Source organism: Microcebus murinus, chromosome 4 (assembly GCF_040939455.1).
Source record: "Microcebus murinus isolate Inina chromosome 4, M.murinus_Inina_mat1.0, whole genome shotgun sequence".
Classification (NCBI taxonomy): domain Eukaryota; kingdom Metazoa; phylum Chordata; class Mammalia; order Primates; family Cheirogaleidae; genus Microcebus; species Microcebus murinus.
This window is the reverse complement of record NC_134107.1, coordinates 40,934,982-40,958,186: the sequence shown is the minus strand read 5'-3', so window position 1 is coordinate 40,958,186 and position 23,205 is coordinate 40,934,982. Positions and strand designations below refer to the sequence as shown.

General features: G+C 33.6%; 1 protein-coding gene across 4 annotated transcripts in view; it reads left to right on the top strand.

The window, feature by feature from the left end:
• The window catches only part of ANO5 (anoctamin 5), an 83,856-nt gene that overhangs the window by 19,622 nt on the left and 41,029 nt on the right, over window positions 1-23,205 (top strand). For 2 of the 4 annotated variants that reach the window (XM_012735526.2, XM_076002092.1), the window contains 9 exons: window positions 202-243; window positions 3,158-3,271; window positions 5,988-6,056; window positions 7,105-7,389; window positions 16,200-16,313; window positions 16,997-17,112; window positions 20,567-20,701; window positions 21,066-21,171; window positions 21,274-21,334. In XM_012735526.2, coding sequence (XP_012590980.2) covers window positions 202-243; window positions 3,158-3,271; window positions 5,988-6,056; window positions 7,105-7,389; window positions 16,200-16,313; window positions 16,997-17,112; window positions 20,567-20,701; window positions 21,066-21,171; window positions 21,274-21,334 — 1,042 coding nt within the window. The remainder of the gene's footprint in view (window positions 1-201; window positions 244-3,157; window positions 3,272-5,987; window positions 6,057-7,104; window positions 7,390-16,199; window positions 16,314-16,996; window positions 17,113-20,566; window positions 20,702-21,065; window positions 21,172-21,273; window positions 21,335-23,205) is intronic. The other 2 variants (XM_012735527.2, XM_076002093.1) reach the window with 1 other exon arrangement.

Sequence of the window (23,205 nt, the reverse complement as noted above, 5' to 3'; positions counted from 1 at the left end):
CCTTTTTTCTTTATTTTTTATTGTTTTCTTTTTTTTCCTTCATTTTTCTTGCTAATTTCTACCCGCAAGCTTGACATATCATACACACACATACACATTCATAAAGTGATCATACTGAGGGTTGGTTTGCATGTCTGGTTTTTGTGATCCTTACTTCAATCCTGGGCAGGATTTTCTAACTCTGTATTGGTTGCTTCACAGCCTGCAAAGAGATACAATTTGTTCCTGAGGCGGCGTCTGATGGTAAATCCAGCACTGAATGATGCTGCTTATGCCCTGAATGGCTGCTATGATAGCCTGGGTGGTTTTTCTTCCAATGAATACTATTGATTTGGAGTGACTTTGTCACTAATTCCTAGTCTCCAGACAATTGGGGTTTAAAATTGGTGATTTTAATGGACCCTTTTCCTAAAATGGGTCACACACCTCCACCTCACACACATAATTTACATAATTTCAGACGTTTATGAACTCCTATCAGGAATATAGATTAATATAGGTTTATGAACTACATTATTCAAAGAGAAGCCACTGAGATGTTTGCTTCATTATAAATAGACATTTCTAAGAACAAATCAAATATAAACTCAAATTCACACCCATATGACAAAATATGATCTTTATGTCATATTTTTAGCAAAATAAAAGCATGATGTGTTTTAATAGAATTCAGTTATATGTAACGGAGTATCATTTTTTTTTTTTGTCCCAGTTAGCGTTCACTAGTTTGTGTTAACAGTCCTAAAACGTGTACCTCATGGTGACTCACAAGGCTACCAGTGATTTTTCTGTGTCTGTGTGTGTATGTGTGTGTTTTAATTTACGGATTATCATCAGGGCATGTCATAATGATAGAAGGTTGGGTTTTCCTAGGTAGCCTTTGGCTTTCAGGAGAAGGAGAGTATATTTACCCCTTTTGATTGTGCACTCTGGAAATAATTGGAGTTGCAATCCTCTTAGCTATTTTGTCCATTCCTTAATTTTCAAACACCCCGAGTGTGATTTTTGCTGATTACTGTGTGCACATCTTCTGTCACCAGAACTGCTCTTTTTGTACCTAGATTTGCTGATTACTGTGTGCACATCTTCTGTCACCAGAACTGCTCTTTTTGTACCTAGATTTGGCTAGTATAAACAATATGATCACTTCAAAATATATTAATCATTAAAATATATATACAATATGGCTGTCACAGACTTAGAGCAAAAAGACTATTTTTTCCTCCTGTAATTTTGTGCTTTGAGTATACTTAATCTAAGCAGTATTTTCTTTTTCCTGCTCCAGTTGGCTTCCACAAATTTTGGTGAACTTCATAAGATGTGCTAATACTATGATGACTTACAAGAGTGCCTATGATGTTTTTGTTTTGTTTCTCTTTCTTTTCCTTTTCTTTTCTTTTTGAGACAGAGTCTCACTCTGTTGCCGGGGCTAGAATGCCATGGCGTCAGCCTAGCTCACAGCAATCTCAAACTCCTGGGCTCAAGCAATCCTTCCCCTCAGCCTCCCAAGTAGCTGGGACTACAGGCCTGCGCCACCATGCCCAGCTAATTTTTTCTATATATATTTAGTTGTCCGGCTAATTTGTTTCCATTTTTAGTAGAGACAGGGTCTGGCTCTTGCTCAGGCTGGTCTTGAACTCCTGACCTTGAGCGATCCTCCCACCTTGGCCTCCCAGAGTGCTAGGATTATGGGTGTGAGCCACCGCGCCCTGGCCTCTTTTTCTTTTTTTTAATGATTTACAATCATGGTACAACATGATAGCAGTTTGAGTTTTCTCAGGTTATTTGACCTTCTTTTAGAAAAGAGGAGATGATTGTGCATTCTTTGGCTGGGATGCAGAGACTGCAGACATAACCTTTGACTATAATTTTGATACTTAATTTCCAGGTTCCCTAGATGTTATATTTCTTTGTTCATTTTTCCACTCATTTCCTCCTGTGCATTGGGAGCTAGTTCTTTCTGAGACACATCAGCTTTGCTTGTATGTAAATACACCTACTCTTTTCATAGACTACAGTTCAAACATAAGATTTTTGTCTTATTTATACATGATTGGTATACATCTATTCCCTTTTTTGTGAGGCCTGACTTGGATGAAAAATGACATAGAATACCATAAAATAAACTCATAAACTAATAGAAACACTGGTTTTGAAAATTAAAATGATCTAGTTCCTCATTTTCAGGCTAGCTAAAACAATTGGAAAGTTGTCTCATTGACATCTATTGCATCAACTATTTGCATAATTCTAAGTATTACATGTAAGCTCTTATAAGTATTAACTATTACATAGTTCATATAAACCGTGAAGAAGACTTAATTGGTCAAACATGAAATCTCTTTCTTCTGAAGCTCTCTAGTGTTTTTGCTATTTTGAAAGGGAAGAAATTAATAAAATGCGAAAGTTTCAACATGTAAAAGTTGAACTTGTAAGCATGATTATATAGAAAATTCACACAAATTTAAACAAAGGATTGATTTTGGCTCACTTGGGAAATTGATGTTGAAGGGGAGAGTTGCATGAGAGCTTGAGCTAGAGAAGCCAGCTAACAAGCTATCTGCTTTCTAATTTTTAACTGCAACTTGATTTCATTTTAATTCTTTAAAAGTTGAATTAGAAAGAAGCCATTTTATGAGAACATAGTATAAACTTTACTTATGTTTATTTTCTTATAGCGATAGTCCATTAATTGTTCTTTTAGTAATTATATGCCCAAAGTAGTATGTTAATATGAATTGTTTAGTGGACTAATTGGTGTGTTATTTGATGAAAATAACAAGTCTCTCTCTGAATACATATTTCGAGATCACTGTGTGTGTATGTGTGTATATATATATATATATATATATATATGTATATATATATATATTCATCTCATATTTTGGTATAATTGCAGCACTTTTGTTGTATGTATGTGTATTTAATATGCTTAACTTCCTCCTGAGTTGTTATTGTTTAAACCAGCATATGGAATTTCACTTTATGAAACAAGCATAATATTCTTTTAGTGAAAATTCTGGTTATTTGTCCTGACCTGTCATTTCAAGACTGAAAAAAAATTAGATGGTGACCAAATGTACATAATCCCTTTTATGTTTTTGCCAGTTGTGAATAAAACTGGAATTTAAGATTGTGTCATTTATGTTTCTTGCAGTTTCCAAAACATCAACAAAGCAAAGATTCTATCTTCTTCCGAGATGGGATCAGGCAAATTGATTTTGTACTTTCCTATGTTGATGACATAAGGAAAGACTCAGAGATAAAGGCAGTAAGTACTTATCTGCGAGAAACAGGGATAATAAAAAGAAGCACATCCTATAGTTTGATGTGGATAGCTGCACTGAATTATGCTGTAAAAGTCAGAGGCCCCTGGAGTGTTGCTGAAAGCTGAAATTGTGTGAGAAGACGGCAAAATACACAGCCTAAGAATGGACATGTAAAGTCAGTGTTATTTTGGGGGTATTTTGTAGACTAACTTCTTTTTCTTCTTTTTCCAAATAACTGATGTATTTTTTTATATAGATCACCTTAGATACTAAATGTGACATCCAAAATTTGAGGTGTATGTCTGTATAATATTTACCTATTATATGACATTTCCATTTTTAAAATATATGACTAATCCATCCTATCTGATATAGCCTTTATATTGTGCTTTATTCTTGATCCTATTTTATTGTTATTATAATACTTATTACTTTATGAACTTATTTATCCATTTCTTTACTTGTTTACTGTCAACACCATATATTAAGTTTATGAGGCCAAGAACTTTGTCTTGTTTAGCGCCATATACCAAAAGCCTAGAATGGTGGTTGGAGCATAATGGATGTTCAATAAATATTTGATGTTTAAAATAATGAGTTGATAACTTAATCTATTTGTATCTGCATGTGTGTATATACACACACACATGCACATTTATGCAAATACTTACAAAGTAAGGTCATATAAAATAAAAATTAAGAAAATACAGGTATTGTCCCCATAAGACTTTGTACATATCCAGATCTGTCCCTTTCTTTCACTCTTTCCCTGAATACCCTTTCCCTAGGACTCTAAAATTCATGAACTGTCCTCATTTTCATCTCTTCTCTGAATGTTCCCTTCAAACCTGACTCCTCATTGAGGTTTGTTGCTTCTCCTAACAGCCCTCTCAAGTGATGGTGGTTTTGTTTACACAGCCTTTCATTGGAGATGGGGGAAATACCGATTGCCTTCTTTGTATCTTGTTGGTTATGCTGCATTCTCCCTCCCTTGTCCCTAAATTCCGAGCTTTACATTTCATCATATTTATTGCTAGCCTGTATTCTTGCTGTCATTTATCTGTCCCTGGGTCTTCCCTTTTATTTCTCAACAATTTTAGCTCCTGGCTCACTGTCAGCTCTCCAGCAGTACTCCTTTGTTTAGTCATTGGTAATCTCAGTGCGTACATACATGATTAGTTTGGTACTCTGGCCTCTTTGTTACTAGTACTACCTTTTCCAATGTTCTTAGCCTCTTCTCTAACTCAGCCATTCACTCCCCTACAACTTGTCATTGCTAATAACTGCAGCTCATTATAATCTCATTCCAGCTGTCCAGCTGTCTGACTGTCCCCTCAGATCTGACCCATACCCTTCTTCTTTTAATCTTACCAGGACAAGATAAGATGCAATTATCTTACCACTTTTTTACTTCTCCTTATTCTCCTCTTTCCTGTCTTTATCCAGCTTAAGTCTCATGCTCAACAATTGTAATGACTCAATTATGTATACCAAGAGTGTTTTGCCCTCTCTCAATTGTATTTACTTGACAAAACAACAACTTTAGTTAAATCCAACTCTCCACCTCTTATATGCCAGCATCCATGAAGAAGGAAAAGTATACAGTTCGCTGATACATTTTACCTTATTTTTGTGCCCATGCACCTCAACTGGGCATTTGCGGTGTCTAGCATTCATACTTTACTTCCCTATTCTATTGTCTTCTACCCTCCTAGATGACTATTTTATAATTTTTTTTCTCTCCTTATATCTCCAGTACCCCCCCCATCTTTATGCCAGCTGACCACACTTTTCTGCTTCATTGAGAAAACTGAAGCAAGGAGAATAGAAATTCTGTATAATTCTATCACCATCTATCCATCCACAAGTATCATCTGTTACCGTAGATGAACTCTTTTACTCACATCTAAAGCCAACTCTTCCACTTGTGCCCCAGAATCTATTTCTTCTTGTGTCCTTTTAAGGAGCCCCCAAGACCATCCTCAGCCTTCGGAATTCATTAGAAAGACTCACAGGACTAAAAGCCTGATCAATCTACAATCAATAGTTGTAAAGAATGTAACTTAGGATATATTGTCAATGGTCCTGCTCAATTACTTTTCCACATGTATCCATAGAAAGTAAATACCATGGAAATTTGATACCCACCACCATTCATTTTTTTAAAAAATATACAGAAACCCTTTTTTAATAGTTGACGTTTTATATCATTTATTTTTCTCATTCTCCTAAAATTTCTAGCTGACTTTCCCCAGATTATTTTTTCCTAGGGTAAATGTTTTATCCTTGGGAATCTTTTATTGTTCATTCAATCAAAACTTTATTACAACAAATATATGTATATTGACTCAAATGTTTTTATTATATTTAACTGTAATACTCTAAGCCTAAAAATTGTTCTTTGGCATTGAATTATTTTTATAATGGCACATTTGAATAATTAATAATGCATCATGAATATATTGCAAAATTCGGCAGTAATTATCAAACAAAAATAAACTCATAAATGCAGTGATTAATGAGATGGACAGAGAGGATTTAAAATTTCATGAGTGAATAAGAATTATTTCTAGAATGAGATGGTTCAGCTTCAATTATATTTCTTTTATGTTTTTATATATGTTAAAGGAAAGTTTTTCAGATAAGTAAGACACTGTCCATCACTGAGCAATAAAACAGAAGTGTCCTGCATGATTCTATCAATTTATTTTGCCACAGGAAAGAAGAAGAGAGTTTGAAGCAAATCTCAGAAAAACAGGTCTTGAGTTGGAAACTGAAGACAAAAGGGTAAATGTAGTTGTCACTTTACACAAGAATCTTACTATTTTAAGTGTTGTTTTCTTCTATTCTGGCCTTTGACTAGATAGATTTTGTGTTTGCGGGCAACACAATAGCACTTTTGGCTACAAATATGTGCACTGATGGCCTGTAGTCTTACAGGTAAGTAGATCAGTTCTCTGAATATGAGATGCTTAGATGAACACTTTAAAACTGGACATATGTCGTTTCTATTCAGGATACAAAGGAAGGTAAGACATGGTCTTTGTTTTGTAACTGTCTCAGTTTGAAGGCTGCCTATAATCTAATAATAGTTAACATGACTATATTGCAGCAAACCTGCTATTTAACTCAAGGCAATATTTCTGTTCATGAATATGCCAAATTTTCTTTGAAACTTCTTTTCATTTACTGTTTTTCTAGAACTTCCTTCTAAATTGTGCTTGAAGACCTATTTAAGATCCCATCCTATCTATGAAACTTCTAATAATTTCTAGTTTTAATAATCTATAGTTCTTATTTCTCTAATTTTTACTGAACTAATAAATGTATATTATTATACCACACAATCTATAATTTAAATATTCTCCTATATAATGAACCCTTATTACCTAAAGTTCTTCTGTTTGTGTAGACTATGTACCAAAGAAGCTGGGTAAGAAGAGTGAGTGCACCTTATAGTTTGTAGGTATCCCTCATATAACCTAAACAAAATTCTTGGCTCATAGCTAGTCACTAAAACTTGATTGCCCAGAACCACATATATAATTTGGATTTAGAGCTAAGTGTACATTGACCCCAAAATCTACTTTTAAAAATACTGTCTATCTCTGTGTCTCTGTATGTTTCTGTTTCTCTTTCTGTCTCTCACAAATATATATAAAGTATAAATGTATATATATGTAAATTTAGGTATAAATATATATCTTTTTTAAAATTTTGTTTTCTCAAAGTTTTGCTAAAAGATTAGATTGTATAAAATTGTGTTTCTTTTCTTTAATCAGCTCAGTAACAAACTGATCAGTAAGCTTTTTGTTATTTTGCCTTTCTTATGTAGGACTCTGAAGATGGAAGAACTTATTTTGTCAAGATTCATGCCCCTTGGGAGGTATTAGTTACTTACGCTGAAGTGTTGGGAATCAAAATGCCCATTCAGGAGAGTGATATTCCTCGAACTGAGCACACTCCCCTAAGCTATATGCTTGGGCCTTTGAAACTCCCAGAGCATGTTAAGTATCCTCAGCCGGAATATTTCACTGCCCAATTCAACAGACATCGGCAGGAGCTCTTCCTCATTGATGATCCATCAACCTTCTTTCCATCCTCCTCAAGAAACAGAATTGTAGGTAGAGAAGACCTTTGAACACATCCCTTCAAGTATGGGATGTGTGCCTGTGTGTGCTTTTATACGTGTGCATGTTCAGTATCGTGTCTGCAGGATGTTTCTATGTAGGCTATGAGCAGGGGATGTTGGCAAGTTTGAAAGTGTGTTTGGACCACTTAAATCTGTTAACCTCCCAAACTTTTAAACTGTTGTTTAAAAATGAGTGGTTGAGAGTGTGGATAAAGTAAAGAAAGAGGCATTGTGCAATACTAACAAAAGTACTTTATTGAAAGCCAGAGGACTCTGATTTTACAAGATCTTTGTAAAATTGTTTTATCATCTTAGAATTTGGTTTTATAAATTCAGTGCATGGTGGGGAAGTATTGATCATTCCAAATGGAAATAGAATGTGTTAATTTTTTTATATATGGATAGAATCTGAGAAACCTCAGAACCTTTTTTCCTTCATTTAAAACTATTTTCAGCCTTTTGAATAATACTGTTTCTTCTCCATTTGAAGTCCTAGGATCTTTAAGTTTCTCATTAAAAACCTCTCTCCCAAAAGATCGTAAGTTTCTGTGCCACTGTTTGTTTGTGATTAAATAGAAATAATGTCTGCTTCATAGATTACCCTGAGAATTAAATTAGTAAAGATATGAAAAGCTTTGAACACTGGCTGGCATATACCAAATGTTCAGATCTTAGATATTATTATTATTGATCTAACTTCGGAGGAAAAAGATGTAGGTTTTATATTGCTATTATACTTTTTATCTGTTGCTTATTTTTTAAATTTATGACTGACACATAATAATTATACATATTTATGGGATACAACATGATGTTTCAATATATGTATACATGTGTAATGATCAAATAAGGGTAATTAGCATATCCATCACTTTATTCTTTATTTTTTTTATTTAAGAATATTCCAGGGGTACAAAAGTTTTGGTTACATAATTTGCTTTTGCACGGTTTGAGTCAAAGTTATAAGTGTGCCTATCACCCAGACAGTGTGTATTGTACCTATTAGGTGTGAATTTACCCATACCCTGCTCCCTACTCCCACCTACCTGATTTCTCTTGAGTTTTACTTCCATCCTTACACATAACTGTTAATTAATTAGTTCCAATTTAGTATTGAGTACACATGGTGTTTGTTTTTCCATTCTTGTGATACCTTCACTTAGAAGGATGGTCTCTAGTTCTATCCAAGTTGTTACAAAAGATATTATTAGTTCACCATCTTTTATTGCTGAGTAGTACTCCATGGTATACACATTTTATTAATAAACTCATGTATTGATGGGGACTTGAGTTGTTTACACATCTTTGTAATTGTGAATTGTGCTGCTATAAACATTTGAGTGCAAGTGTCTTTTTTATAAAACGCCTTTTTTTCCTTTGGGTAAAATACCTAGTAATGGGATTACTGGATCATGTCCATTGCTTTAAACATTTATCATTTCTTTATGATATGAACATTCAAAAACCTCTCCTCTAGTTATTTTGAAATATAGATTATTGTTAACTCTAGTCATCCTCCTATGCAATAGAATGTGAGAAATTATTCCTCCTATCTAACTGTAACTTTGTACCTATTGATCAATTTCTCCCCATCTATATCTCCCCTCAGCCCTCCTTATTCCCTGGTAACTACTACTCTACTCTCTACTTCTATGAGAAGTAGATTTTATAGATGCCACATATGAGTAAGATGATATGGTATTTGTCATTCTGTTCCTGAGTTATTTTACTTATTGTAACATGATGTCCTCCAGATTTATCCACATTGTCGCAAATGATAGCATTCTTTTTTATGACTAGATAGTATTCCCCTGTATACATATACCATATTTTCTTTCTCTATTCATCCATTGATGGATATTTAGGTTGATTCCATATTTTGGCTGTTATGAATAGTGCTGCAATAAACATGGGAGTGCAGGTATCTCCTTGATATACTAATTTCATTTCCTTTGGATATATACTCAGTAGTGGAGTTGCTAGATCATATGATAGTTCTATTTTTAATTTTTTGAGGGACCTTCATAGTGTTTTTCAGAATGGCTATATTCATTTACATTCTCACCAACAGTGTGTAAGGGTTCACTTTTCTCCACATCCTCGCCAACACTTGTTATCTTTGGATTTTTGATAGTAGCTGTTCTAACTGGAGTGAGGTGATATCTGATTTTAGTTTGATTTGCATTTCCCTGAAGATATACAAATGGCAAAAAAGTATAGGCAAAAATGCTCAACATCACTAGTCATCAGGGAAATGTTTCTTATTAATTTGATCACCAGGGTTACAGCAATCACAAGACCCTTAACTTGAGATTGACTTTTTCTGAGGAACTTTAGGCTTGATTCCATTTTTTTCTAGTTCCTATTCCTAAATAAATATTTAAAAAATCTACTGAGAATAATATTAAACCAAAATGTGATTCCTAGAATTTAGTTGCAAAAATACGAATCTACAGACAAAAAATTTTATCTTCTTACCAGGATTAAATAACAGCCACTTAAGAGGCAACTTTTAAGAGAACAAATAGTTCATGATATGTAATCAGAAGACTTGGTTTCAAGTCATAACTCTTTCTAACCTACTTTCTAAATATGATAACTCCTCTTAAGACAGAGATAATGATAATACTGGCACTATTGTGAGAATCAAATAGTAGAATGAATGTATGTGAAAATTGTAAAGCACTTGAGAGATACTTGTTACATTAAAAAGTTGCTAATAAAAGCCCAGTGAATTCATAGGGATAAATTAGGAACTTGCTCAGGAATAGAAATGTCAGTATTCATTTACTTGTTCTCTGTAAACAGTGCCAATACCTTAGCTAATTCAACATTAAAGCATAATTTCCCTTTCTTTGTAGTAGAGCAATACTACTTTTGCTCTATTGAGGAAGTTATTTGGGAGATTAGTGTGGAAAAAGTTCCTTCTGTCCCATCCTTATCCAAAACACTATCATGTATGTATGTACAAATTGAACAGTGTTATGAGAGCATCTTGCATTAATACAGAATTTCATATTTTCAAAACATTTCACAACCATCGTGACATCTGAGCCTCACAAAATATATCACATATATGTGATATATATATGTATATCAGATTTGTATATGTTTATATGACAGCTACATATGTTTATGTGTATATACATTTTGTTTTAGGAAGAGACCAGATTTTTTAACATGAACAAAGTTCTAGATTTATTCAGCCTTGTAGGTGGAAAAGCTCATACCATCAATATGAGATTTCAGTTGCACATATAACAAAGAATTCTCTGTGTTAATGAAGAGAAACAAATAGGAAATATCTGATCATTTTAATTACAAAGTCCCTCCTCAAGAATAGAGAACTGTTTCTTACAGCACACTGAGGCCAAAATTTTATCTATAGTAGAACATTTTCCATTGCACTGATAATGCCTAACATATGGATTTATGTCAATATCTTTTTTGTCAAATAACATTTCACAACTTGATTTTATAATTTATAAGTGTACTCCTCCCCAATACAGTTCATTTGTTGATGGTGTTCTTTAAAAGTTTTTTTCTCCTTAAGTTTGCAAAGTGTTCCAAAAGTTTTAGACCCTAATATCCAACTGCCTACAGATCATCTATATTTGTTCCTATCAAAGGTACTCATACTTGACCTCTCTAAAGCCAGACTTTTTAGCTGCCATTCCCACATGTCACCACCAACAAACAGAAGCCATCTGGACCTAGTCCCTTCCCAGGCATCCTCTCTCCATGAGCAGCACCTCCTTTCAGGCACCAACAAGAAACCTGAGATTCTTTTAACTTCTACTCCTTTATCACCCATGTTCAATACATCACTAGGTTCCATCAGTTTAACTCTTAATATCTTTTGAATCTGTCCATTTCTCTCTGCATCTCTGCCATTACCAAATTGTCCAAAATTACAGCTGTCACTCATGAGATCTACATTGCTTTTTAATTCATCCCCTTATCTATACTTTTGCTACCCTCTCATACAGGCACCCAGAATGATCTTTGTAAAATATGATTGTGTCACTCCTTCAAAATCTCAGCAGTACTCTTATGGTATAGGTCAGAGTTCTTAGTGTGGTTAGAAACTACATGATTTCCTTCTGAGAAAATAAAAGATTTTAAGTTACATAATATAATTATTTTTTCATGAGTGTCCATCTCCCTACTAGACTCAACATTATCTCTTCAGTACCCAATACCTGACATGCATAAGTATTTTTAAGTAATGAGTAAATGAATTAATAAGACATAAATTATTTCTTCATATCATTTTATATTATAAGCATTTTCCAGTAGTTCAATATAAGCTCTATGGCCATTACCTTGTTAAATTTTTAAATTGTACACGTAAGACACAATTTCATCCTGATTGTAAAAGTTACCAAACATTATTAGGCCAGGTATGGTGGTGACTCCTGCCTGTAATCCCAGCACTTTGGGAGGCTGAGGTAGGAAGATCGCTTGACAACAGGAGTTCAAGACTATCCTGGGCAACATAGTGAGATCCCCTGTCTCTACAAAAAACTTAAAAAATTAGCAGGGTGTGGTGGCATGTGCCTGTAATCTTGGCTGCTCAGGTGGCTGAAGCAGGAGGATCACTTGATCCCAAGAGTTTGAGGTTAGTGAGCTATGGTCACACTATTGCACTCCAGCCTGGCCCACAGTGAGACCCCTATCTCTAAAAGAAAAGAGATAAAAAAGGTATCAAATATTAAAGATGCATATAACATAAAATGAAAATATTCCTTATATTAATACTTACATTACTTGTTTCATCAGTTGAAAACACTCTTAACAATTTATAGTTTATATTATATAAATTTATATATTATATTAAACTACCTATTCATTTTAATGGTTGCTTAATACTCCAGGCATATATGTAACATGACTTAATTGAACATTTTCACTTCTGATTGCTACTGAGGTGTTTTCCAACTTTTCTGACATTATAAACCAGCTTGCAAATTCTGGAATTTGCAAGCTGGTATTTACAAATTTCAGCATAAATGTAATTTTTGTGCAAAACAGATACTGCATGTAAAATTTCTGGAAGCACAATTAAATATATATATTTATATATATAATGTATACATATATACACACACATATATTACACTATCACCCTTTACAAAAAGATGTATTAACTTAGAGTCCTAGTAGCAGCATGTGAGAGTACTTGGCTTGCCACATATGTTTTCCAGTACCAGAAATTACCACTTTTTTTTTAATTGACGAATATTAGAAATGGGTCCACAAGTCATAATTGTCACAAAGTACAGCCATGTGACCCGCACCAAATCAAAACAGAAAGCATCCCTAGCCATGCAGAAGCTCTAGCACCTCCTCCCAATCACTATTCCCTTTTTCCTCAGCACAGTAGACTAATAGCAGAGATTAGTTTGGTTTGTTTTTAAACTTTATGAAAATAGAATCATGTAGTATGTATTCTTTTGAGTCTGGCTTCTTCAACTCAACATTTTACTTGGATGATCAGTTTAGCTTTTGTTTTTTATTTATTTATTTCATTTCATTTCAGCATATTATGGGGATACAAATGCTAAGGTTATGTATATTTCCCATGCCCCCCTCGAGTCAGAGCTTCAAGCATGACCAATCCCCTAATGGTGCACATCTCACTCATTATGTATGTGTATGCCCATCCCCTCCTCCCACCTGCCACCTGTCCGACACCTGATAAATGTTATTCCTATATGTCCATTTAGGTCTTGATCAGTTAATACCAATTTGCTGGTGAGTACATGTGGTGCTTGTTTTTCCATTCTTGGGATACTTCACTTAATAGAATGGGTTCCAGCTCTATCCAGGAAAATACAAGAGATACTATATCACCATTGTTTCTTATAGCTGAATAGTATTCCATGGTATACATACACCACATTTTATTAATCCACTCATGTATTGATGGGCACTTGTGTTGTTTCCACAACTTTGCAATTGTGAATTGTGCTGCTATAAACATTTGAGTGCAGGTGTCTTTTTTGTAGAGTGTCATTTGATCTTTTGGGTAGATACCCAGTAGGGGGATTGCTGTGTCAAATGGTAACTTTACTTGTATTGCTTTAAAGTATCTCCATATTGCTTTCCACAGAGTTTGAACTAGTTTGCAGTCCCACCAGAAGTGTAGGAGTGTTCCTATCTCTCCACATCCATGCCAACATTTATTGTTTAGGGACTTTTTTAGCTTTTGTATGAACTTTTGTTCATTCATTTTCATTACTTTGGAAATTCTCTGTGCATGTGTTGTTACATTTTTATTTTTTATTTCTCTGGTATAAGTGAAATTGAGCTCCTTGTATATGTTTATTGAGTATTTATATGTGCAGTTTGTGCCTGCTAAAGTCTCTGGCTTGTTTTCAATTAGGTCTTCCCTGGCTGATTTGTAGAAGTTATTTATGTATTCTTTGTATAAGTCCTTTATTTATTATATATTTTACTGATCTTTTCTTACTTTTTGCTTCCCTTTTTTCTTCTAATGGTTTCTTTTGATGAATAGACATTTTTAATTTTAATGGAATTCACTTTCTTAAGTTCCTATCATTATGAATAATGTTCTTAATCATTAACTCTCACCAAGGTAATGAAGTTAGTTTCTTATTTGTCTTCTAAAAGTTGTATTATTTTACTTTTCACATTGAGAACTGTAATCTACCAGGAACTAATTTTTGTTCATAGTACAAGATGTAGGTCACTTTTTCTTCCAAACATGTAGTCAGTCAACTTGTACCAATTATTGAAAACATTCAACTTTTCATATTGTTTCGTACTGTTACCTTTATCATAACCCAAGTATCTGTATATTTATAGATCTACTTCTGGACTCTAAATATTGAACTCTACCTGAGTTCTCTAGTCCTGGAAAACAGGGGCAGTTAAAAAGAAACCCCTCACACTTCTCCTTCTGGAAAACTGCTTATTACAAAGAACTACACTTCCTCATATGACTTAGATAATACTCATAGATACCCCTTCCCACCAGTTTCACTTGACAGCACCATTTACCACATAGTTCATCCTAAATTCACCTGATAACTGAGGAATTCATCTGTGATAGTTAATTGCATTTATACAAAGAAAAAATAAAACTTCTCATATCTCTGTGTCAAGAGGGGGTTACAACTTGGAGTCAGGTGCCTAGGCTAAATTGCCACAGAGACTGGGAGACAGAGATGCTATCTTTCTTGATGTTTACATTTTAAAAAGATGGTACCAGAAAACTTATGAAATACATTCCTAGTTTGTAAAACTGGTAAGAGGTTTATTTAGCTTTTAAAAAGATTTACATTTACAAAGGGACAGAGAAGGAATTTATAATTATTCATTAAAGTTCTCTAAGAAAAGCAAGGTGAGGCAAGTCACTTTCCCTTTTTGGCACCATGGAAAAGTCAGTTCTTCACTTTGTAGTAATAAAGGCCAGACATGCTCCCTCTAAATTCTCATGCTTTGTATCATAGAGGGTTAGCTGAACTGTTTATCTCCATTGACTCACTGATCCATCAGAACAAAGTAGTTTGTTAGCTGACTTGACCGTGTATTACAGCTTTCTCCTTAATACAAAGAAAAATAATCTCCAAACCTCGCTTATTTCTCCCTATAATAGAAAAGCCCTTTTCTGCCTGATCTTTCAGATGTTTGCAGATCACCTGATCAAGACATTCAATTTCAAAACTTCCCCTCCCCATCTTGCAATAATCTTTTCAAATAAAGTCTTTTCTTGCCTAAATCCATATTTTTTCTATTTGACAGTACCATACTGTACATATTACCATAGCTTTATAATACGTCTTCATACCTGGTAGAGTAAATTTTTCCACTTTGTTAACTCCCAAAGACAGAGTTCTTATTTTGGTGAATATTTACTAAGGAAATAATCCAAACTATGTAAAAGAGTTAATATTCATCACATTATTTATAAAAATTGAAACTACCTTGCATAAATTGTGAGTGATTTACCAAGATGGAATATTGAGCTGCCCTTAAAATGAATGGCCAGATCAGAGAATTATGATTCAAGGACAACAACTATTCCAATCTGCAACTCCTTGAATGATGAAATGTACAAGAAGGGGGGGGGGGATATATCTAAATCAATGATTAAAAGACCAATTTCAGCATTCAAAAATATAGTATGGAAATCCTGAAAAGTTGCTGGAAGACAAAAAGCAGATGAGACTGAATTGACAGAAATACAAAAGTGAGGATGCCAAAGCCCAAATTATATGCAGGAAAAACTGATAGATAAAAAGATATAAGAGCTTGCAAAGATTATAGAGATATGATAATCTTGAGTTAATTTCAGATATTATGAAAAGGCCTTATAAAAATCACCAGAGTAATTAATTGAATAAACATTCATGACAGGTTGGCTAATTATCATTTCCTCCAACTGAATAATCACTTGCTCCAACTAATACCACTACTGAAAGTAGTGATATTAGACTCCAACTTGAAGCCCTGATTATAGAGGAATTCTGGCACAACAGACTCATAGAGGAGCTTAGTACAGGAGAAGCAAAATAAATTATGATCCACACACCCCTGGCCCCACCAGGGAAATTGGAAGCTCTCAGAACCAGGAGCTGAAATACCTGCAAACTCTATACAATCCTACACTCTACATCTTCTCCCAAACAACAAAGGGAAGATTTAGTCTGTAGTCAGAGCCCATATTAACATTCAGACAAAGTGGACATTGTTAAATTGTGATTGAAAAAAAAATGTAGAAAGCCTAAAGTTCTGAAATGTGATAGTGTCTCTTTGTGCTTACCTTGTAGGTATACTATATTCTCTCAAGGTGTCCTTTTGCTGTAGAGGATGGTAAGAAAAAGTTTGGGATTGAAAGACTACTAAACTCTAACACTTACTCATCTGCCTACCCACTCCACGATGTAAGCATAAGTTTGATTTTTAAATACTGATTTCATTTTCTCTCTCCCACATTCAAAGTTTGCCCTGTTGGGAAGGAGGCTCTTTCATTTGCTTCCCTTTTTATTAGAAATTGCTTAATTCTCTCTCATGACAGGAAATCCCCAAAGACTCCTTGGTTCCCAGCTGATAACTTTACTAGCTATGCTGAAACACATAGTTAATGCCTCATGACATTGAAGTTTCAAATGGAAATTCATTGAACAAATTATTACATTTGCACATGAACTTTCTTTAGAATCCATTTTGAAAATAGTAGTCACATTGAGGTTTAATTTTTCTATCTAGAAAATAGAAGTGTTAGCCTATTTCTAAAGTCCTAGCTAGCTATATAGTGATGTGAATCTCTGAGCTGTGAGTATTATGTTCAAATTTGAGTATAGAAGAAAGGGCATTTCAGATTAAGTGAGCAGTTTGAGTAAAGCTTGTGTTCTTAGATACGTGGATGTAAGAATTTAATAAATCACTATTATCATAGTTGTAGATTTTAGTATATAATGTCACATCAATGAAATATGAAATTTAAATCTAAAAGTAAACAAGAGCTTTAGCCATATTCACTAACATTCTCATAAAAGCGATGCTCATTTATTTCACCTTTGTCTTTTGCTTTTCTTTTTTGAACCTTCTTCTTGAATATGGTCAGGGCCAATATTGGAAGCCATCAGAACCTCCTAATCCTGTCAATGAAAGGTACATACTTCACCAGAATTGGGCTCGATTTTCCTATTTTTATAAGGAGCAGCCTTTTGATTTGATTAGGTAAGTTTCTTACACAGGATCAGTTGAAACTTGATGATGCTATTTTTTATTCACAGTGGCATAATATTCTATTTTTTACTACTATTTTCACCCACTCCATTTCATAACTTCCTGGTTTTGTATCTACACTATTCATTTGGAAAGTGAATGCTTTTGCAAAAATCTATGAGAGACAATTGAGATGACACAGTGGTTAAGAGGTTGGACCTTGGCATTTAGCTAGACTGGATTCAAATCTAAGTTCTGTCTCTTCAAAGCTATATAAATTTGGTTAAGTTACTTAACCGCTAACAGATTCACCTCTAAGATGGGAATAATAGTAGTACTTTCCTTATGGGGTTGTTTGATAATTATGACAACCTCAGGGACAGCTTTATGGTGTTCATTATTGAGCTGTGTCTTGAAAGATGAGTAGTAAGGTGCGAGGTAAACAAGTGAGGTAAAAATTTCCCAGGCAAAGAGAATAAGTACAGAGGACTGAGCTAAAGAGCACTGTGCATTTCATTCTTCATGTAGGAGTGTCAGCAAAGGAGATTTGAGTATTTACCAGGAACAAAATCATGGAGAACAATGCTAAGGTGAAACGATAAAACCTTTTAAGGAGGAAAAGGTTATTGATATTTTTGCTTTAGAAACATCACTTTATTGGAAACACAGAAGACAATTTAGGGGATGTGAGACTAAACTCAGGAAAGTAAGGAGGCTGTTAAAATTGTCCAGCAGTAAATATTGTAGATGTCATCCAAGACACTGGTAACAAGAAGGAAAGAAGACTATGATTAGAAAAAGATTTTTATTGCAGAATTTATTTGACCTAATGGACTATTGGATATGGAGGATTAAAAAAAAAGATAGGATGATGAGGTACCTAGGAAGAAATTAGAATATAGAAATCTGAATTCCTAGATTTTGCATATTTCATGTTATCTCTATACCACATTTCATTTCCTGTCTAATATTTGTAAGTGGTTTTTCTGCTCTTTGGGCACTGATAATTTTTTCATGTTGTATAACATATTTTTGGGAAAAATGAGAATATCAAGGTTACTACTATTGGCATACCAGTCTTGAATTTTATGTGCTCTATTAGCCCATTTTTTCTTTGCAATATAATAACTTCATATATTGATATACTGCCACATACTAAATAGAATAAATATAGGTCTAGTGTTATTAGAATGCCAAGATAATATAATAGCTAAGTTTCTCAGATGTCTATGAATTCCCTATAAAAATGGATCCCTTTAGAACAAACATTTGCAGTTATTCATTCATTTTTCAGGTCTGTATTCATTTTGATTCTTATCTCCATTGCTTTGATTATTTACTATGTCTCAGACTAAGTATTCTGTCCTAGAAATACAAAAATCTACCAATCCCTTCACACAATATCTCACAACCAACATTACTGAATCTATGTACCTATCAGATGCTATGTTAGATGGTATAGTGCCATACATTAATTGAAAGTCTAGTAAATAAAGTGGACAGGTTAAGAAATACCACAGGTATATGGTACATTTTTTCTAAACCAAATACTCAAGAGAAGGCTCTCCTTATATTTGAGTCTTTATAGCCAGTCTCATATTACTAAATTTCTCTTATATTCTTTGTTATGAATAGTAAGATAGTTTAATTTAAATCTTAAATGTTATTTCAGTAATCTATACAATTTTACCATAATTCAAATCTAAGATATGTCTCTTATTTGCTCACTCTTAAAAGATACTTTAGTTGTTAATCTGATACAGTTAAATACCCAAGTTCAAAGTTTAGTATTAATAAAGTAATTTTTACATTTCTACCTATAATAAATGCTCATCTGATTTTGTTTAAGAAATGCTCAGCAATTTCTCTTTTTGAGAATATTTTTAATAGCAATTATAGATCTAGAGTTATTGAGAGCTTTTTGTTTTTTAATTCTCAAAAAATAAGATTATTGAAATTTGAAAGGAAGAAAAAAAGTAGTCCTTTAAAAATAAAGTTGTTGAAATATGCAGTTTCCTTATGAATTTTTAAAGAATTTTTCAGTTTATAGCAGTAATATTGATCTTATACCTTCTAAGAATTATTGATTCTATAATTTTAAAACATCAAATGGAAATAGACATGGTGAAAACTAAAGCCCAAAAAATAAAATATTTTTATACTTTGTTATTTTGATGTTAGGTAATATTACAGTAATTGCTATATTTTTTTTAAATAAAAACCTGGAACAGAGTAGGTTCATTCACTGAGTGAACTTGAGGAAATTGTGAATGGCAGATTAACAAGGAATATGATAGCATTATAATTTAATTTGAAGTTTATAGATATTTGGAAAACTGAATATGAGAAAATAATGCAGAAATGTTTATCATCATTGAAAAGAATGAAGAAAACATTGTGCAGGCAGAAAAATGCCTATTTAATTAAAAATAGTTTTGAAATCTGAAAAATGAGTGGTTCAGTAAAGTAAATATTGAATATGAGAAATATATTTTAAAATCTTCCCATTGGGAAATGAAGTTAATAACCTTTATGTTCAGAGTTGCCTTGTTTTGAGCATATATGGAAATTACAATTGAATAATTAGTGCTGTCATAGAATTTTATAACATGTTCTTAGAACCCAAAAGGGATCACATTTAGTTTCCTAGGAAACTGTAGAAAGGCTCACAGATTTGGTGAGATGAGCTCTCCCTGTATGAATAAGGAGGAGGATTAATCTGGTTAAACAACAACACTTCTGGTTTTTCAGAAGTAGAGAAAACTATATTCTCTGGTTCCTAAATGGGGACTCGGTGTGTTTTTTTAAAAAGAGAAAACTTAGTTATGAGACTTGAACATTTATGCCAAGTAATGTTGTCACTTTTCAACTCTTTGCAAAGCAAGATATGAACTGCATATTTCATAGAATTTTTATTAAGTAGTCATTTTTAATTCCTTAGACTGCTACCTATGTCTGAATTCTATAAACATCCACCAGAGATCAAAACTTGGAAATTTATACAGTGTGATCAGAGTATTGTCTTCAATTTTAGAAAAGAGAGATAAAGCAAAAGTCCATGCAAATTATGAATGTGATTTTGATGTTTTAATTGCTAGAAGTTACATTGCACAATATTCTGCAGTTTATTTAAAAAAAGCAACATTTAAACTCTTTAAAATGTAGAGGCTCTTCTAATTATCATATTATTTAAAATCAAAATTCAAATTTTATTCAATTGGCTTCCTACTTATACATGTTATGTCTTTTAATCTTTACACCAATCCTTACACTATAGAATAAGCATTATCCTGTATTTTATGATGTGGAAACTAAAGTTTAGAGAGTTTAATAACCTTACCAGAATTAACATAGCTAGAAAGTAATGGGGCCAAAATTGGCACACATGCCTGTCTCAATAGAATACCAAGGCTCTCTGGACTATAACATTCTTCCAACCTCTGATTATTTTTACTGTCTTTCACAGGAATTATTTTGGAGAAAAAATTGCCATCTATTTTGTTTTTCTTGGATTTTACACAGAAATGCTGTTCTTTGCTGCTGTAGTTGGCTTAGCTTGTTTTATTTATGGTTTACTATCAATGGAACGTAACAGAAGCAGGTAAGTGCAACTGAGGTGCCCAAATAGAGAAAATATCTTTATCTTCTGCTAACTGAAACTGTTGTTATTATTTCCCTGGAATTTGCTTCAGAATGTTTCCTTATGGCAGCAGAAATTGATATTTTTGAAAAAGACCCAGACATAGCAACTGCCCTTCACCTCATGCTTTATGGAAAGTCTGTTTTTATTGATGAGCTCTTAAAGATTCTGTTTCTCAAAGCATGATTTACTACAAAAATTGCTGCTTCCTTGTCCCTTCAGTCATATGTAAGAAGCTATATAAACAGTTATCCTAATAAGAGCAGCTTAGATTTTCTCCCAAACACCTGTCACTTTTAAGATAACTTGGCTGTTCCTCCTGCAGCGTGGAAACCTGTGACCCTGATATTGGAGGTCAGATGATCATGTGTCCACTCTGTGATTCAGTGTGCGATTATTGGAGACTAAATAGTACCTGTTTAGCTTCAAAGGTATGTATACATTGTGGTATGTTGAAAAGACTTGGAATTTCCCTCCTTTTGTATTACATTTAATACTAACTGATCTTTTTGACGTTACTGTTGTTTTTACAGTTGTCCCATTTGTTTGATAATGAATCAACAGTGTTCTTTGCAGTATTCATGGGAATTTGGGGTGAGTATATAGTTCCGTAAAAAACAGCTTTCTCCAGATTAATGTGTTATATGGTCCATCCATATAATCCATATACGGATTGCATATCTTATATACTAAAAGTGGTTGTAGATCATTGTGTCTTTGCTAACATCAGTACACCGATGGAGTCCACAATAGTGGCCATTGGTTCTTGATCCACAAAGATCTCTATTAAACATGTGCTCATTTCTCTAAGAGAGAATATAATTTTTGAAACATCAAATGTATTCATTTCCCACTGTCTCCCAGTGCCACGGTAAAAGCAGGACCAATAAGGACTTAACTCAGGAGAAACTACACATAAATATTTGGTGGCTAGAGGATATTTAGTCATGGATACAAACTGGAACAAACACCAAAAGCTTGAAAACCAATACAGAAATGTTGAATCTCAATTCTATGTGTCTAGTTCTAGTTTTAGCTTCCACTTTCATTTGTTAAAAATCTTCCAATATAACATAGAGTTCCTCTTAACCTTGGAAATGTCCCACCCAGTACATCATTTTTCCCATTTCAGATGGGAAGTTCAAGTGTCATGAAGTTGTTCCTATTATCAGTGAGGAAAATATTTTCTATAAGAATAACTCTGTAAGAGGAGGCCAAAAGACTGGTCTAAAATATATCCCTAAACTTAGGGCTCTTGGGGAAAAATAGACATTTTCCTTTCCAATTAAAAAAAACATCTAACAAACACAAATATGTGCATTTCAAAACTAGGCAGGGGTTGCTTTATCCAGGGAAAATAACATCAAAATTTGTGGGTATGTTTACAAACCAGAGGTATTTATGGTTTTCTGTGATTTCTGCTTGGTTGCTATGGTCTGAAGAGTGCAGCCTAGATTCAAAGTAAGAACAGAGGATCTAGAAATCTTAACTACAATTCACCACCAACCCCAGGTTTGATAAGTTGGTATATAGACAGCTGTTCATGAGGAGGCTGCCAAATCCTGCCTATCATTACTTCGAATCTAAAATGAATAATAGATGCACAAATTATAACAAATAGATTGTTAGAGTTTCCAGTTTTTTCCATTGGGAGACATTGTGCACCAACACCCAGCCTTATATTTACCAAAAGGCAGCCATGCATGAAACACCCAGCAACACCGTAAAATGGGCATTGTGAAGAAGTGCAACCATCAGTAATTCCTTTCAGAAAAGTTTGTTGTTGTAGTGCATTGATTTACCTTTGGCTTTTGAGGATCTTGGCCAAATTCTATGAAAACAGAAGTTCAATGACATTTGTTATAGTACAACTTCTGATATTAAGCTGAATAAATTGATGAGTTGGCAGAGAAGATGTGAAGAAAAAGCAATCCAGGTTAAAGGACCAACAATAATTTAAGGGGTTGAGTCCTGAAAATAATGAATGCTATGCATTGTAGTGGAGGGTGGAAGTGCTTTCTAAAAAACTTTTTGATTTGTTTATGAGGGAAATATGTACCCATCATAGGAAATTCAAGCAATATATAGAAGGGGAAGAAAAAAATGTTAAAATCACTGAAAATATCATTATTTTGACCATCATTTTTTAGCATCTTTCACTCTATGTGAGTGGGTATGTGTGTTCATAGAATTTTACATAAATAGCATAATAGTTACATAGTTTTAAGCCAGCTCTTTATTATTCAACAAACAATGAGTGATGAAACTTCTCCCATAGCAGTAACTATGTTGGGGTTTGCATGTATATGCATGTACACAACTCTGCATTGATGACCGAATAGATTTGCCTTTTATGAATTTATCACATTTGGTCTAACCAGTTCTCTATTTTTGGATGTTTGGGTCACTTCCATTTTTTAAATTTTTTAACCATTATAAGTAAGGCTAGAATAAACATCTTTTTA